The sequence below is a fragment of the Nicotiana tomentosiformis genome, chromosome 2, assembly GCF_000390325.3.
Source record: "Nicotiana tomentosiformis chromosome 2, ASM39032v3, whole genome shotgun sequence".
NCBI lineage: Eukaryota > Viridiplantae > Streptophyta > Magnoliopsida > Solanales > Solanaceae > Nicotiana > Nicotiana tomentosiformis.
Genome location: NC_090813.1, coordinates 30,886,130 through 30,898,503, shown reverse-complemented (window position 1 = coordinate 30,898,503; position 12,374 = coordinate 30,886,130). Strand labels below are relative to the sequence as shown.

The window sequence follows — 12,374 nt, the reverse complement described above, 5'->3', positions numbered from 1 at the left end:
TTGGTATATACTATATTTTGTTCAAATTAGAAAAAAAGTACTTTTAAGAAAAAAAAATAAAAAAATTTAAGCTCTTGAGAAGCTTGGCCAAACAGGTTATAAGCGTTCGCACAGGAGATTTGCATTGAGCCCATTCTTAAGCCGGAGAGGAGTTGGAGACATTCCGCACTATATTATCCCTTCTTCCTAACTATATTTGACACCCATTTCACTCATAATTTTAAAAAATCCATAATGTTAAACTGATTATGAGATTTATGTGACTATAGAAATTTGTAATTAAGAGCAAAAATAAAAATTTAGATTATTTTAAAATATAAAAAGTTAAACAAACTAAAACAAAATCATTGAGTATATATTATGCTAGCGTTTGAAAATAAATTTGATTGAAACTTGAATAAAGTGTTTTTGAAGTTGTGTTGAAAAAATAATTTTTGAAATTTAAAGTTATGTTTGTGCATGCATTTTATTTGATAAAATTGAAGTTTTGCGAATACAACAAAAATCAGTTTTGGGGAATTTGAAAATTTTTAAAGTATTTTTTCTCAAAACATGATCATAATTCATAAATAAATAATATTTTAATTTTAAAAAAAAAATGAAACCAAAATCTACGGACGGCGTGGTACGAGAGTCACAAAAATGTTGAGAAAGAGGTGTGGCTGTTCCGAAAAATATCTGGGGGTTATTACTGCTAAGAAAACCTAAGCCAATTATTAGCGATGGCTAGTCTTGTGCACATCCCCATGCCGTAAGTTAAAGGAAAAGTCCCTGACCCCACTTACTTTAATTGGTCAGTCAGTGGAAGTCTGTAAGAAAGTGACTTTCTTAGAGAAAAAAAAAACAAAAGAAAGAGAAAACACATTAGTGTGTAATTTGTTCGCTCCTCTCATTTCTCTCGTAGCAAATCTGCTGTAAACTCCTAAAAGAGTTGCCATGTATATGATGAGGTAGTAAACAGTAAATCCTCAGTTTCTCTTTCCCAGAACTGAAAAAGGTATATCAGATATATATCTATAATAATAATAGCCTTTCATTTCATCCCATCTCTTCACTGTTCCTGACTTCTCTTTATCTCTCTCTCTGTCTACTCAGTTTTTGTTTAATATATCAAGAAAATACAGTGCTTCTCTTTTTTGTAGTTGCAGTGAGATATGGCTGAGGGATTTGAAGCATATCATGTCCCACAACAAAGCAGAAGAGATAGGCTTAGAGTTTTTGTACAAAACCACCCTTCTGATTCTGCTGCTGGTTTACTTCCTTTTGTTGACCATCACTCACTTATCCCTTCAGATTTCCTTCTTGTTTCTGATGCTAAAGAAAAGGGTGTTAATTTCATGGATCCACAATTATCATCTGGTGTTTCTTTTCAAGAAATTAATGGCAACCCTTTTCTCTACAGTCATCAAAACTTTAGGTTTCTTGATCAATCTTTCAATGGTGGTGATGTTGATGTGGTATATAAACAAGAACCATTATCTTCACTAGCTGCTGTTCCTGCGACTAATATTAGTAACAATAATATTACAACAGGTCAAGGTTTGTCTTTGTCTTTGTCATCATCTCATCATTACAACAACCAAAGTAGTAGTAGTAGTAATCTTCCTCTAGAGCTTAACCTACAAAGATATGACTCTTCAATATTTACCAACGACATGTTATCAAAGAGTAATGCTACTGTTCCTCTTGGACCATTCACTGGCTATGCTTCAATTCTAAAGGGATCAAGATTCTTAAAACCTGCACAACGATTATTGGAAGAGATTTGTGATGTTGGTAGGGGTATTTATGCTGAAAAATTAGCTGCTAATGATAATTATGCAGTGATGGATCCTTCACTGGAAGCACCTTTAAGTGATGATCCCCAATATTCATGTGGTGATGGAAGTCATGAGCTCAGGAGGAACAAGTCCAAGTTAATTTCAATGCTTAATGAGGTACCATTTATTTTTTTGAGATTTAAGATTGGATGTTTTTGCTAAGTATCATTGAATTATACTTTACTTTGAATGTTCATGCGAGCTTTATTGAGCTGAGTTTCTCCTAGAAATAGCCTCTCTATCTTTACAACCTTCACAAGGCATGGGTAAGGTCTGCGTATATACTATCCTCTCCGGATTCACTTGTTGGGATATATTAGGTATGTTGTTTGTTGTTGTTTCAATGTTCATGGGCGGAGCTAGATTATTTGGTACGGGTTGGGACTTGGGACGAACTTAATAATTTATAATCAGATACTATATTTATTTGAGGAAATTCATTATATGTATAAATATTTAATTGTTAACTCATTAACTAAGATGAACTATTTGTTTGACAGCAAGTTGAGAACCATCAGCTTCAAATCCTAGCTTTGCTCTGTCAATATTTCCTGGGATTTTGTTTTTCCTCGGATACAATTTGTTGTTAGCAAATTGTCTAATTTATATTTATCTTTAGCTATAGATGACGTGACAGTATATAGAGATTAACTCTTACCATTATATCTTAGGTTTTTGCTCACCGCATGGTTTGCAGGCTTGGTTTAATTTCTTCAGATATTGTTTCAATTTCTTTCCTATGGTACTGCCTTGTTGTCTCTCTATGAAAACTCTCAAAGTAATTTCTTGCACGGTAGTTTCTATGTAACTAAAAGTAGATTCATTCTATAAGGCTTAGAGTTATCGTTCAATGTCTGTCCAACATGCAGTAACCAATTTGTAATGAATCTATATATATATATATATATATATATATATATATATATATATATATATATATATATATATATATATATTCTTAGCACAATAGTTAAATTTTGTTTACTCTTGGTTGTATTATAGGTATCTAGATGCCTATACTTTTTAGGCATATAAGTTCGATCACTAAATCATCTTTTTGGAAAAAAGTGATTGAGGGGAATATATGCACTAATTGGTTCCTTAAAGTGGCTGACAAGTATTTAGAAAGAGTTTCTAATATAGGTTATATGAAACTTAGTTTGGCCGTATTGTGGATGAAGAGATTAGGGGAATCTATCTGAAAAGATTTACTATGGGGACAAATTATTCAAGACCCTCTTTCCTCCTCTTATTTTCCCTTTTAAATGCGTTGGAATATATCAAATTAACAGCCCGTTTGGACATAAGAAATTTTTCTCTTTTTTTCAAAAACTTTTCACTTTTTTCGAAATCAGCGTTTGTTTATAAAAATTTCAATTTTCAGTTGAAGATGCATTTTGGAATTTTTCGAAATTTTGAAAAATTTCAAAAAACTGTTTTTCAAAATTCACTCAGATTACTCACAAAACTTTAAAAACAATCCAAAATTATATTTATGTCCAAACACAATTCTAATTTTCAAATACCATTTTTACTTGAAAAAAATTTTCACTTTTGTTTTTGGAATTTTACAATTCTTATGTCCAAACACCCACTAAGTTCTTAAAATTATCATAAACTACATGGTTTAAGTATGGCAGGGTAAAAAATCTCCATCATCTTCACCGTATTTTTCCAAATTAACAATTTTTTTTCTCGTGTTACTAACCTACATTTCATTAACCTTGCTGAAGCATAATGCTTGAGAAGGTAATCCCCACCTTATATTTCTTTCTTTTGCTTCACTTAATTTTGAACATTTCTTCAATTCTTTGGCTCGTGTTGACAACAACTTTTTCCATCGCAAAGTTACTCAATCACTTGCTGTGATTGGTGGAAGAATCTTGTCAGTGTCCAAGAGGCTATTAAAAGATTGCGCAATGTTAATTACTTCATTAAAAGTGTTATTGATTAATGTACACCTCATGATCCTTTTTATTCCATAGAGCGAGGTACTAAATTATCTTAGACTTTAATTGAAGTGTAGGTATTTTCGTCTCATATAGGGAAATTTGTAATGTGCTTTAATTTGATGAACTTGAGCTGAAAATGTTTCAATTGCTTGTGCTCTCATGGTTCGAGGATGTGACGGGACAATAGCCCAGAAGAATATTGCTACTATCAGTAATAAATGAATATTACTGAATTCATCAGTAACTGGAAAAATGACATAACAAAAATTGACAATGATATGCAATAATTAAGTTTTATCTGAAGGGCTTCAGAAAGTCATCCAAACCCAATGCAATAAAAAAACCTTGATCGACTTCGGTACCAGTTCTCAATTGCTCAATACACTTGATATTTATCTGATAAATCTCTTTTCTCAAATGTGGTATGAGCTAGCTATGAGTTATTTTCAGGCAATTTAGCATATTCATATTCCATTTACTTCTTGGACGTACTGTCACTCTTATATTTATGGCTTATAAGAAGTATTCATACTTAGCCAAGGGCTTTGGTCTCATGTTAAGAGCGCAATACATGATGTGTGGATTACGCGTGCTTGAACTTTGCGCTATATATCCAGTGAATTTTGATGTCATTGACCCTCATAGATTTGCGATTATGAAAAAGAGAAGTATACCTAAGCTATTCAGATGAACTTTTTGCATCACTTAAGATTTCAATTAATTTTAAGGAAATCTCTCCTTGTATTCTTGACAAATCTTTAGGGTGATGTTCATCAGGTTTACAGAAGGTATAAGCAGTACTATCAACAGCTACAAGCAGTTGTGGCATCTTTTGAATCTGTTCCTGGACTTGGGAATGCCGCACCATTTGCAAAACTGTCTCTAAAAGCTTTGTCCAAACACTTTAGGTGCCTTAAAAATGCCATCACTGACCAACTGCAGTACACAGGCAAATCTCCAAATTGCGAAAGTGATAATTCAATCCCGAGAGCTGGAAATCCTGCAGGGAAAGACATTTATTTCCAAAGACAAGCAATTCATAATGCTGGATTTGTTGACCATCAGCCTGTTTGGCGACCACAAAGAGGGCTACCGGAGCGTGCAGTAATTGTTCTCCGGGCATGGTTGTTTGACCATTTTTTGCACCCGTAAGTAATATCAATTGGATTTAACTTGTATACACCGATAGTGTAATGCATTTTAACTTATCATAGCAGGCCATTTACTTTATTTTCTAATACCACAGAATAAGGCTTATTATAGAGAGTTTATTTCTGTATTATCAAATTAGGCTTATATTATAGAGAGTTGCATGTTGTTGTAGGCCATCTTATTTGATTGTGTAAAAAGAGTTATATACTGTCAATGCATAGCGGTTACAATCATGGCAACTTCATATATGTTGAATTAATAAACTATGTTCATGACCCTTGAAAAGAGGGTGTGGAGGTCGAGAATTAGGATAGAAGGTAGGTGGTTAGTCGAGCGTCGTTCCTTTTGTTCCAGTAGTAGTAGCGTTATTCTCGTATTTTCATATTTTTGGATTTCTATTACTATTGATGTTGCTTTTGTTTCGATTTTTCTATTATCTTCCTCTTGTTATTGCTTCTTTGACTTATCCACTACTGCATTTCTATATCTATACTATTGTGATTATACCTACTTGTTTTGATCTGAGGGTCTTTCGGAAACAACCTTTCTACCTACACAAGGTGAGTTAAGCCTGCATGCGCACTACTTCCCCAGACCCCACTTGTGAGATTACACTGGATATGTTATTGTTGTTGTTATTGGTCATCTACTTGGTTTACGAATTAGGAAACTACAAGTATTTGCTTAAGGATGCATGTATTTGTTTAAGGATGCATTTATTTGTTAATGGTTTTGTTAGTGTATTTGAAAAAATGGTGCAAGTATGGAGTTATAAGTGTAAAACATGTACTGGAATAGATGTATGTTGAAAAACACATTAGTACCCTTGTCCAGCATTTTATTGGAGTTGAGCTTCCTTCTAGTGAGCTTGAGAATGCTTTAATTTGCTATCTAAATTACAACACACCAAGTGCAATCTCACAAGTGGAGTCTGGGGAAGGTATTGTGTACGCAGAACTTACAACTACCTATAATGAGGTAGAGAGGTTGTTTCCACACTCGGCTCAAAGAAAAAAAACAAAGCAAGTTTGAAAAAAGAGCAGTAGTGAAGTTTGAAAAACAAAGTGGCCATGTTGGAAATACTGGAGAGAAACAAAATAGTAAAGACAACAAAATAATAAGATAGCCGACGTAAAGGAAACAACATGTAATATAAAAAATTGCAGAATAGGAAATTTGCTGTCTAAAATTCTAACAATCTAGTTAGCTCTCTAAGTTTTCTTGATTCAAAGATGATATGGGAAAAGTTAGAGTTTTGTCGCTGTACTTTTAACTCTAGTGTTGATGCTGTTGCAGTTATCCCACAGACTCTGACAAAGTAATGTTGGCGAAACAGACTGGTCTTTCAAGGAATCAGGTGTGCATTTTTCATATTGATACCCTGATTATCATCCTTGAATAGCCGGATGCAGAAATTTTTAATGTATTTTAACTTGTCGTAACATGTAACTTGTCATATTTTTTACGTTACTAATCTCACTTTTTATGAGAAGTTACCTATAATTACCTTTTAGTTGACCTGACGATGTAAAAAGTTCTTTTACACTGTCAGTATATATATAATAGTTAGACGTTTTTTGCTTGCATCTACCTTATCTAATTCAATATTTTACTAATGGATCAGGTTTCTAACTGGTTCATCAATGCGAGAGTTAGACTATGGAAGCCTATGGTAGAAGAGATACACAATCTTGAAACTCGGCAAGCTCAGAAAGCAGCTTCACAAAGAGAGGGACAAAACAAAAACAATCCCATCGAACATTTTCCAACGAGTAATTCACTTCCATCTGAACATCCATCTACGTCTTCACAACAATTTCATGATGTTCCATCAAAGCGAACACGAAATAATGATCCAAGTGAAACTCATTTAGGAGGTGATGATCAGGAGACGATGAATTTATCGTATGACAATTTTTCGCCTCATTCTCATGTGGGAATTGATCAAATGAGTGCATCAGCTGGAAATGGTGGCGTGTCGTTAACATTGGGACTTCATCAGAACAATAATGTAAGTATTGGTTTATCAGGTTCCTTCCCAAGAAATGCAGCTCGGCGTTTTGGTATCGATGCAAATAACGAAGGATTCATGTTTGGTGGATTTGAAACACAAAATCGTCAGTTAGGAAGAGATAATAATATTATTGGAGGGCAGCTGCTTCATGATTTTGTTGGTTAAAAAATATTTTCCTGCTTCTTCATTTATAGAATGTTAGAAAGAATTCACTACTCCATACTATCTTTGGATAACAAATTATTGGTAAAACCATCTTTTTTACACAGTAATCTTAGTAGGTTTCTCATCAGCACTACTTGTATGGTTCTTAAAGATTTTGTTTCCTTAGACCAATATTTTGCGACTGTTTCTTGGTTCATTTGAGCATATATAATAAACACACTCGCACCAAAGAATATGCTATGTTAGTGAAGGAGGAACAGTTAGTTGCTTGATATAGGCAGATATGAATCAAGGATTTATATTCAGTGGGTTCAAAATGAATCTAATTTATATATTTCACAAGCATGAAGTTTTCTGCATATGTACTTCGAATCGAGCTGAAAGCAATGGGAAGTTAAAAAACTGAAAAGTTCACTAATCACAAAATGATATGCTTTTGCGCATTTGCTAAATATTATTCAGTCTTCATTTGCAATGGAAAAGGTTAATTTTGGCCTCAATACATGATTTTCTAGCTAGTGATATAAAAGCTTGAGAACTAGAACATCAATATGATTCATTTGCACAATGCCATGTTATTCTAGAGACTAAAATAAATGTATTGTACGTACAAACTAATTTCTTCAGATTATTTTAACAAATACTAGAAAACTATTGAAGTAATCAACTTTCAGTACCTCCTCATCGTCATCTTCTTCTTCCTCATTCACTGCAATGCAAGGAGAGCATAACGATCAACCACAACAACACGACTAATTACTTCATTATGGCGAATTTTACATTCCAAAAGAAGTCATCCGATGACCGCCTCCCCGCTTAAGGTCAGCAACACCAGCATCCGCCTCTTCTTTTTCTTCTTGATTCTAAGTATCAGCATCTCCTTCTTCTATTTCTATTTCCTTATTCTAAAGAAAGTTTAGTACAGAATATTAGTAATATACCAGAATTATATGAACTTGTAATAATAAGAACAACAATAACAATACTTGAGTTAAGCCAAAAAAAAAAAAAGGAACGCGGATGATAAGGCTTTGAGGCTAAGCAAAAGGAACACATAAGCCGCGAAAAACAATAATAAACAAGATATAACGGCAAACCCATCTGTTCCATCCCAATAAAGAGTAAAAAAACCATGGGCAGAGTATGAAAAAAACCAGTGCGATATTAAAGAGTGTATTTTTTGGGGGAAAAAACAAAGTAGCGTTTGGAAACGGACCAAATAAAGAGATCATACCAAAGTAATATTCAAAAATGGACCTAATTAACATAGATGCTGAAGTTAAAGAGTTTTTCATTTAAGGAAGAAAGAAGGATAAACTAGTCAAATGCTTTTCATAACTAATACTATTAAATTCTTTTTATGAATATATCAAAATATAAAAAGGTCCGGGAATAGTATATTTGCACTAATCTATTAAACTGAAAAACATGCGGAAGCTAGTGATTAAAGTAAAGGGTCAAAGTATTTTTCACTAGTGAACTCTCAAAAGCAGACTGAAGAGACAGCACAAATTTGAAAATAGAATGAAAAAATAAGAATGTTTATGTGTAAAAAAGCATTACACAAAAGGTAGACAAAATTCTGAATGTTGCTAGAAATTTGGGAAGCAAAAGTTGAAATGTTTGTAGGGGAAAATGCAAAGATTGACAAACATATCGAACACATGGACTAGTACTCCCTCCGTCTCAAATGATCTGTCGGCTTTCTAAAAATAGTTGTCGAATGATATGTCATTTTGGAAGTTTAAGGCAAATTAAATTATATTTTTTACATTTTATCTTAAATAATAATTGTTCTTGAAGATGGAGATGACATATAAATAAAATAAATATTCAATGAAAAGAGATTATATATTAAGACATAAATAAGGGTAAAATAGTCCAACTCCCTTCTTAATTAATATTTTTTAAGAGGCGTGTAAAAGAGAAACACGATAGATAGTGTGAATTGACGATGAATGGCCCCATTGAGGTCTTTCTCCTCAATCTCACTTGTCTAGAGAGATCTCTTCCAATGTGGGTGTTTTTAGGCATTCCATGGTGAATGTTGTCATCTCGACCCAACCATCGATATGTACAGATTGCAATGATGGCAATTCCCAACATTGTTTGGTTGGGCTAAAGCTCCTCAAGTCGTTGACATATCTAAGAGAAAGACGTGCCAGCTTAGGCATCACATTTTTTGGTGTAGTAATTCCTTTTTGTTTTTCAGTTTCTTCACCTTTCCCCCCATCACTTGTTCCATCCCCCAGATCTCAGAAATTTTTATTCTTGTAAGATTAACAAGGCCTTCAGCTCCTAGTGCAGGGAAAAAACTTTTGTAACTACTCGAACAATACCGAGATATTTTGAGATTCTGAAGATTACCGAAGAAGCAAGTGAAGAGTCTTTCTATCCCGTCCCTAAGATGATCAACAGCACCCTTCCAGAAATGCACAAGACCATCCGTATCTCCATCGCAAATTGATCTTAGGTTAAACAGATAATTAAGCTTATTCAAGATCTGGAAAAATGGGAAGCCAATTGATTGAAGAATCAACAAGAGTTTCCAGTTTACTGCACCATTCTGTCTCATGTGCTTAAATCCCTTTGGAGCCAATTCTTTTATGGCATCCGTCGAACCCTCACCTTTCAAGTATAAATATTTTGTATGTTCCAACAAGAGGCGTACCTATTGCCCTAAAAGAAGAACCTCGATAGGAATGTCCAAAGACAGAGAACTCACAACAAAATTGTTTGGATCCAGGCAATTCTTATCACAGTCTTCGAACTTTTTTCCTACTGATATAGCAAATCTTCTATGGTTGGAAGGAAATCCAAGTTCTTTGTTGATAACCTCTCTTAGATCTGAGTTTTCAATTTGTAGCACCTTCAATTTTACTAAGCATTCTAGCTCCTTGATGGCATTTTCATCCCACTTTTCAAAGTTGTTTAACATGTGAAGTTCTTCCAAATGAGATAGGCCTGATATTGTAACTTTTTCAATATTTAATGAATCACTAGTATTATATTCCCTCTTGCAACATGTCAGATCCAACAATCTTAGATTACACAACCTTCCTATTTGTGCAGGTACATCCTCAGTCCTTACTATCGAATAGGAAGAGCTAAGAATTTCTAAACTTCTCAAATCCCCAATGATGGAAATATCTCCCAAATAACAACTACGAAGATGTAATGTTCGAAGATTTTGCAGATATGTAAGTGATGAGGGTAGTGCTAGAAAACGCACATACTCTAATTCTAAGACCCCTAAGGTGTTCATTCCTTGAAGAAACTATCTAGCTGGTAAGACTTTGAAAATAGGAAAATAGAAAGTGGATAATTAGCCTTGTAAGAGCAATAATTGAAGTCTCGGAAAAGTTAACAGTTCCGGAAAAGCAATTTATGACCAAAGATGTACTGAAATGCAAGTACAGTTTTCATTCCGTGTCCATTCAATCAAGCTTCTATCATGGCATACCAAGAAACCATTATCCTTAGATGCAATAGACATTGCCACATCACAAACTACGTTGTGCATTTTGACATATCCTTTTTCAGACTCTACTAGAAAGAAACGATCTTTGAGTATCTCAACTGATGCATATTCTCTATTCCTTGCTTCTTCCAAGTTATTGATACCTCTAAACATGCTAAGTCCCATTCCATATCTAATTATATCTTCAAGGTAAATATCAACATCTTCTTTAAACAAAGTATAGAGAAGAAAAAGGTACCTAGTTTCATTACTTTCCAGACGAGTGTAACTCAACTCCAGAGGCCGATACACATCCATAAGTAGTCCCGGGATATTTGTCGGAACGTTCCTTTTTAGCTGGAGAAGTGCATACTCCCAAAAAGTCTTGCCTCTATCTTTAAGAGCCCTGCCAACAGTTATAAGGGCAATAGGAAGGCCCTTGCATTCATCTGCAACATCTCTTGCTATTGTATACAAATTAGGATCATTCACAGATTGACCTGCTTTCTCTTTGAACAAAATCCATGCTTCTTGTTAAATTTGTGGTTGATGATGAGCTTGAAGCTCGATCCATGAGAGAGAAGTCATGAGAGAGAAACAGGAATTGGGAAAGTGAAAGCTCACCTTTATTTCTCAGTGTAGTACAAAGTATATACACGTGTAATACCAAATTACAACTAATGTTGAGCTGGCCCACTAACTAACACTACTAACTGTACAACTAACTAACATTACATATGAAAGTATAATTATACAATTCTCAACACACACACACCCCTCCCTCAAGTTGAAAGTGTTGTAAACACTGCCAACTTGCCCAATATCGATGAATGCTTTATTCTTGTTAGGGTCTTGGTGAGAACATCAACCAACTGATTGTCTGTTGCTACATGGTGGAGTGAAATCAGCCCTTCCTGTAGCTTATTTCTTACAAAATGACCGTCCACCTCTATGTGCTTAGTCTTCTCATGAAACACAGGGTTTCTAGCTATGTGTAAAACTGATTGGCTTTCACAAAAAACTTCTACAGGTTTAGCAAAGGGCACAATAAGTTCTTCAAGTAGTCTGCATAGCCATACTAGCTCCCCTACTACTTTAATGAGTGCCCTGCATTCTGCCTCTGCTTATGATAGTGAAATAGTCTCTTGCTTCTTGGATTTTCAGCACACAGGACTATTTCCTAATAGCATTATGTATCCACTCACTTACTTCCTTGAGTTTGGGCAAGCAGCCCAATCAGAGTTACAATAAGCTTTGATGTTGCAGTTTGGATCATGTAACATGAAGATCCCCATTGTGGGATCACCCTTCAATTACCTGAGTAAGTGAAAAGTTGCTTTCAAGTGGGGGTTCTCTTGGATCTTGCATGAATTGGCTAAGGTGTTGTACACTATAAGCTATGTATATCCTTGTGTTGGTAAGGAAGTTTAATTTTCCTATTAGTTTCCTGTAATAGGTTGGATCAGTTAAGGCAGTGCCCTCTTTAGCTTTCAACTTCACCGTTGGATCAAGTGGTGAAGGAAAGCTACTATAATCCATACAATTGTACTCCTTTAGAAGATCAAGCACAAATTTTCTTTTGAGATTACAACTCCATTAGCCTTATAAAGTATCTCCAGCCCCAGAAAGTAGTGAAGTTTTCACATGTATTTGATTTTGAAGCTGTCATGTAGAAATGCCTTCAGCTCCTCTATTTCTTTTTTATTTATTCCTGTCAAGATTACATCTATACTGCCACATATACTGTTGACTCAAATGTCTTCTTGTAGAAAAGTGAGTAACCATACATAGAATAAGGGTATCCTTTGCAA

The 12,374-nt window shown here is 34.4% G+C and overlaps 1 protein-coding gene and 1 long non-coding RNA gene across 2 annotated transcripts; one reads left to right on the top strand and one right to left on the bottom strand.

The window, feature by feature from the left end:
- The first annotated feature begins 840 nt into the window (after window positions 1-840).
- Window positions 841-7,230, top strand: LOC104103777 (BEL1-like homeodomain protein 9). The gene is made up of 5 exons (XM_070195128.1): window positions 841-997; window positions 1,143-1,937; window positions 4,550-4,920; window positions 6,221-6,281; window positions 6,549-7,230. The coding sequence occupies exons 2-5, from the start codon at window positions 1,155-1,157 to the stop codon at window positions 7,101-7,103; spliced, it is 1,770 nt and encodes a 589-aa protein (XP_070051229.1). The 5' UTR covers window positions 841-997; window positions 1,143-1,154; the 3' UTR covers window positions 7,104-7,230.
- A 404-nt stretch (window positions 7,231-7,634) lies between these two features.
- Window positions 7,635-11,185, bottom strand: LOC104103778 (uncharacterized). Its single transcript, XR_687978.4, has 2 exons — window positions 10,823-11,185; window positions 7,635-8,008 (listed from the first exon to the last, which is right to left on the bottom strand). It is a non-coding gene; the product is annotated as an uncharacterized lncRNA (long non-coding RNA).
- Between the last annotated feature and the right edge of the window lie 1,189 nt (window positions 11,186-12,374).